Source organism: Galeopterus variegatus, unplaced genomic scaffold, assembly GCF_000696425.1.
Source record: "Galeopterus variegatus unplaced genomic scaffold, G_variegatus-3.0.2 Scaffold1155, whole genome shotgun sequence".
NCBI classification, from domain to species: Eukaryota; Metazoa; Chordata; class Mammalia; order Dermoptera; family Cynocephalidae; genus Galeopterus; species Galeopterus variegatus.
The window spans coordinates 105,572-111,534 of NW_007727266.1; the positions used below are offsets into that span (position 1 = coordinate 105,572).

At 40.7% G+C, this 5,963-nt stretch overlaps 1 protein-coding gene across 8 annotated transcripts in view; it reads left to right on the forward strand.

The window, feature by feature from the left end:
- ELAVL4 (ELAV like neuron-specific RNA binding protein 4) overlaps positions 1 to 5,963 on the forward strand; it is a 91,332-nt gene that overhangs the window by 61,827 nt on the left and 23,542 nt on the right. For all 8 annotated transcript variants that reach the window (XM_008575199.1, XM_008575202.1, XM_008575206.1 and 5 more), the window contains exon 3: positions 3,138 to 3,241. In XM_008575199.1, coding sequence (XP_008573421.1) covers positions 3,138 to 3,241 — 104 coding nt within the window. The remainder of the gene's footprint in view (positions 1 to 3,137; positions 3,242 to 5,963) is intronic.

Genomic DNA, 5,963 nt, shown 5'->3' on the forward strand with positions numbered 1-5,963 from the left:
AATGTGTTTCATCTGTATTTTTCATGTTCACTTAAATGTAGAACTGAAAATACAAAACCCATCACCAATATACGGCCACCAAAATTAAAACATAAAACTCTTCCTCATTTTATTCTCCCCCACTACTAAAACAGCTTCTAAAAGAAATGTGGCTTGAGTTTTTATATTTTCTACCTAGGGATTTAGTCCTCTCTAGGGCATTTTAAAAGAGAACGCTTAGATCCATAGAGTATTTTTATTAGCCTTAGCTGGACTCCTCCTATGATGGTGAGAAGCATGTGAAGAAAGCCTGGTCGTGAACTAGGCTAACCACAGGTAGTTTCATTGTGCTGCCAGTTTATCTCACATCTTTCAATTCACAGGCAAGGTTTTCCCACCTCTGTCCTCCTCTTGTTCGATGCAGTGTTCTGTTTTAGAGTTTGCAGTTCATTATTTTATATCAAAGAGAACCTTCATCTTTCCCCCCCTTCCTTTCTGAAATGATGGTTTATAGTTTTCTCCAAAGCACCCTCCTTCTTGACGTTAAATTCAGTCTCTTTCTAAACCTAGAGCAAATAATGATAACACGATAGTGCTAATTGCAGTCAGGTACTAAGGTGATGGTAGACTTGGGACTGATACAGGCAGGTAGGCTGATAGGCACATCTTGCCAGGCACGAGTCCTTTTCTTCACTTAACCTTCAAGCCTTCCTAGGACCTGAGACAGAGTACATTTTCCTTCCTCCAGAAGCAGAGGTCTAAAACAAAGAAAAAATATGTAAAAATTATACTCACTGTATTTATTTTAGATTTCTGTCAATATATGAATAATTGTAGAAAGAAGGGTACTGTATCAGGAACATGCACCACTGGTAAGCATGATAAATTCTTCCACATATTCCATCAGTATGATGAATGAAGAACTATTTCAGTGTGAGTTAGGCCTAATGTTTATAGTTCAGTGGTGAGTGTTTTGTTTATATATAAATTCTTCCACATATTCCATCAGTATGATGAATGAAGAACTATTTCAGTGTGAGTTAGGCCTAATGTTTATAGTTCAGTGGTGAGTGTTTTGTTTATATTTTTTCATATTTCGTTTTAACTTTACAGAAATTAATTTGGGCTAGATAGATTGACCATCTGACCAGTTTCCTAAAACTCATACATAAGGTTTATCACTGAGATAATTGTTTTAAAAAACGCCCTTTCAAAGCAGCTTAACTTGGTGCATGACTGTGTTTAAAGAAAAAAGCGATTTTAAGAATATTTTATTACAGCAATTTTTAAGGCTTCTCATATATGCAAGGTAAATATGACTGAGAAATTTGCATAATGAAAATGGATTTAATTAGGTGAATTTTGTTAGGCTTGATGAGGTGGAGCCAAATTTAGGATAAGTGATATTTTTAAACCAATGAAATTAGTCTAGTATTTTTATATTTGCAAAATGAAGTTTCTTGGAACATGTGGCAGGATCTTGTAATTCACACACCTTTCTCTCTCTCTCTCTCTCATACACACACACACACACACAGTGATATGGAAAGAGAGAAGGGTCCCAGCAGCTGGAGAGTGCCCAACATTTTCTCCTCCCTCTTCAGTTATTAATTCTGGCTTGTGAAGGACATATCTGGCAAAGTTTGCCCCTGTCTTTCCTATTCTAATCCTGTTCTTCCGAAACACAAAGAAATATCCTACTGAAACATATTGTCATTTTGGGCTTTCATTTGGGGGACAAATGCCATTGAATTTACTCATGATTCTCTTTGCTTCCAACCTATAAAGGATAACAAAGTCACCCACTTTCTGATCCAGAACCTAACTTGTTTTCCCAGGTTCCCTCCTACAACCAACACAAACACAGACATTTACCAGCAAAACAGAAGCTGTTGAAAAGATTTTTTTGGCTGCTGAAATGGGCTCCTGCCACCAGGACATGGCAGGCTTTTTGCTGTATTGTCTCCCAGCCCTGGCCCCCGTAGTCCAAAGAGAGCTTTATGTAATCAGTCTTTCCTGACATGTGACGTCCTGTCATTTTCCTCCCCTTCACTCTGCTGCTGCCCACAAATCAATAACATTGCCGGGGAAGTTCAAGCTGGTTTTGCAGCCACCCCAAGCTCTGTGTTTCTTAAAGGGTATGTCAGAAAATGTAAAGTTTCCTAATGGTATTTCTGGCTGATGACACATGGCAGAGCTGATGGACTATTTATAATCAGTGGCACGATCGCAAGCACATTATTTTTATTTCACTTAGCGGGGAGCCCTGTCACTTGTTACCTCTCTTTGCAGACAAGTTGATGCCATCTCCACCTAACATAGCTAAATGTTCTTTGCAGAATGTGTTTTCATTCTCTTCTTTGTGTTAGACCTTCAAATTCTTTCTAATAGAACCACACCCCCCCTCCTTTTTAAAATTGTTCTTTGGCTCAAGGGAGGATGAAGGCAAAGAATGATTTGTAGCAACTGCTTTAAATTCTGTCCATGCCTGCATCCTTCACTATAAAAGTCTCTAGTCTTTGCTGCTCAGATCCTGCTACACCCCTCTGAGTGTGGGTGTGGCTAGCATGACCAAGGCAATAGACACAGCTACTGCATCCAGCACTTGCCCCAATTTTACAGGACTAAGCAGAGCATAGCCATCTTTTGTTGAGCACCTACTATGTTCTAGGCAATGTACTTGATAGGCATTTTATATACGATGTCTCACTAACTCTCTCAAACCTGTCTGAGGTAAGTGCTGTTATCTCCAGAGTAGAGATTCAGGGGTAAAATGGGAGATTACATGACTTCTCTACAAAGTCACATAGCTGGTAGGGAAAGCCCCAGGACACCAGTTCAAGTCTCTTCTAACAAACCATAACTGCATTCTTTCAGCTACCCTGTCCTTCCTCTTCCTGATCATAACACATGTGTATATCTGGTGTGGAGGTGCAGGGACACTTACCTGTTTTTAGCTTGGGCAGCTCCTGTGAGTTTAAAGGCCGATGAGAGTGAGAGAAGGAGGAATTGGAAACCTCCCAATCTAGGGGTAAACACTGGTATAAGAGGAGCCATAGACCAGAGGAGGGTTTTGACTCATTGCAATGGGAAGTGTTGCCTCTATAAAGATACTGAGCACTCTCTCTCTCTCTCTCTCTTTTTAAATGTTTCCACAGGACAGAGTTTAGGGTATGGATTTGTTAACTATATTGATCCAAAGGATGCAGAGAAAGCCATCAACACTTTAAATGGACTCAGACTCCAGACCAAAACCATAAAGGTAAGAGGTGATATGCCAACTCAGGAGGCACTGGTTAAATTTCATTCTGTTGATCTAATAAGTCCAGGTTATGGGGGAGCTGAAAGTAGTATTCCTTTATTTATTCAAAGAACATTTACTGTCACTCTACTGAATGGGGGACACAGGCCATTATAGATTAGTGAGGTGAGGGCTGAGTAAAGGGAAGGGGCCATGAGCTGTGGGACCTCTAATCCAGAGGGCAGATGGGGTGTTTGGAATTCAAGACTCCACCAAGAGGGTCTGTGTGTGAGCCTGAGTCTGCAGGGCTGAGCCAAGGGAAGAGCTGAGGCAGAAAAGCTGTTCCAGGCAGAGGAAACAGCACTTAGAAATCTGTGAAAACGTTAGGAAAACATTGTGAGTAGGGAACAGCATATGAATAGCGTGGCCTAAGTTTGGACAGGGAGGTGAAAAGGTGAGGATGGGAGGTGGACAGGGCCAAGTCAGGAGACCTTGTGTGCTAGGCTGGGCAGCATGTCTTTATGTAAGGGTGGATAGGACCTGCCTAACCGAGACTCAAAAAGGAAAACTCAGTTATAAATAAACACACTATGTAATAGGGACAGATACTATAAAATCAATGAGAACATGGTAAAGAAATGACAGAAAAAGTAACATTCCAGCAATCTGAAATAATCAGACAGGTAGATAATATCTCAGGAGGGGTTATTTTAAGTCAGAAAAGAAAGACTATAACCCGGAGCTCGCTCCTCCAGAAGGAGGTATAGGTTTCTATGGCTGGATTTTTGTGCTCTCCGTTCAGACTTCACTTGTGGGATCCTTCAGGAGGTGGTGCTGTTTGCTTTGGGACCCTCCTTGGGCAGCAAGTGGTGATCTGGATGGAATCTGCCCCCTCTTCAGCCTCCCTTACCCTTCTTCCACCACCTCCAGGCAGCGTCCTGTTTAGGGGCAGCTGCCAGCCGATTAATGAGACCCATCCTTCATAGCCTATTAAACCGCAGGGAAGTGTCTCCTGGGCGCTCTTATCCTCACGACAGCAGGTCTGACGCAAAGTAGGACAAAAGAGAAACCTCCCAGAATGGAAATCTATAGATGGCACCAGCTCTCAGTGTCTGAAAACACAAAACCAGAACTTTTTAGTCCAATAAAGCTACTTTTCCAACATCCAAACTGACAGAGGAGACTGCTGGTATAAGATAATCTTAGCTGAGAGGTAATAAAAACAAAAACAAAGCAAAACCTTTCTCTTTTTGGAATATATTATGTGATTATCTTTCTTTTCTAAGCAGCTTACTTTTGCAATTGAGGTTAGCTTATTTCTACAGATGATTGCTTTCTCTGATTTCATACAGTCTGTGGTACACAAAACCCCCCAAAATGGGCCTGATTCAGGCTGCCTCAGTCTAGGCTTAGAATCAATTCCTATGAATTCTCTAAGGGGGAAATAATCAAGAGTTGTTTAATTATAGGGTAGTCCTCTGAGAGGCAGGAGGATTAATTTCTTTCAGAGGAAAAACATACCTATTTTCATGCTTTAAGTAAAGAAGGGATGTTCATGTCACCTGATTCTTTGATGAGTCCACACCAGGTTGAGAGCTGTATTTGTAGGTTTGATTGATTTTCTGTGCTATCCAGTCCAGCATTATAATGTCAGACATTTGCTCTTCCCTTGATGGACACCCTGACCTTGAACTGAGAAGGTACTTTTCTTTACAGTTTTCTTGAAACTCAAACTCTTCTCTAGGGGCTTAGGATCAAATCATCAGTCATCAGTTCTGCTTTTTTCTTTTTTTAAAGTATTCCATAAGGGCATCAAGCCTTCCCCAAAGACTGGGTGAACCCAGATTTTCAGGTCTCAGAATGCACCCCCCGCCCAACCATGTCATCAGATGTTTTATCTGAGTGGGTCTTAAGAGACAAGCACATTGATTATTTTTTATCTGTGAAGAGCCTGTCTGCCTCCTTCCCTTATCCATGTCCCTTTATCTACCCCCTTTCCCACCCTGTGCTCACCCTGAATCAAAACACTGCCAACACATTTGCACCCAGCAGTAACGTGGGCTTCTGAGGCACTATAGGATTCAAAATGCATGGTGCCACGGCTGAATCAATAATTTCCATTCTCTACTACGAATGAAAATTTAATGTGCAAACCTGGGGATTTCAGCCCTTTCATTAAAGCAGTTTATTTGCCATACTAAAAATTAAGTTTGAGTGATAGGTTCCTTTATTAACATTTCTTCCTTTTCCTAAAGGGACACAGTGTTTAAGGTAAAAATCATATTAAAGAGAAGAAAAAAGCAAGCCCTTTTCATGTGCTGTTAATAGTCTCATCATTTATTAATTTTTTAAAATTGCTTTTTTGCATTTCAGGCAACTGTTTACTTCTTCTGCTTCAGTTTGTTTTGATAAGTGACACGAGAATTATCTCTCTCCTCTGACTCCCATGAAGGAATAGATAACTTGCCCTTCTGGAAAAAAACACGTATCTTCTTTGGAAGCATGCATTATAGGGATCTCCTCAGAACCATCTAGTATATGTTTGGGAACTTTGGTCAAGTTTGTCCCTCCTTTTCACATTTGTGGAACATTTCTGGAGTGCTTCATGCAAAACACACTACTTGAAATGTAATGCACAAAAATAGGTGCCGACAAACCAAGAGTTAACTCCTAAACTGTGAAGGTTAATGATTGACTTCTAGATTCAGGAATGGTTCTGGAAAGCCCTGAGAGAGTGATAGAG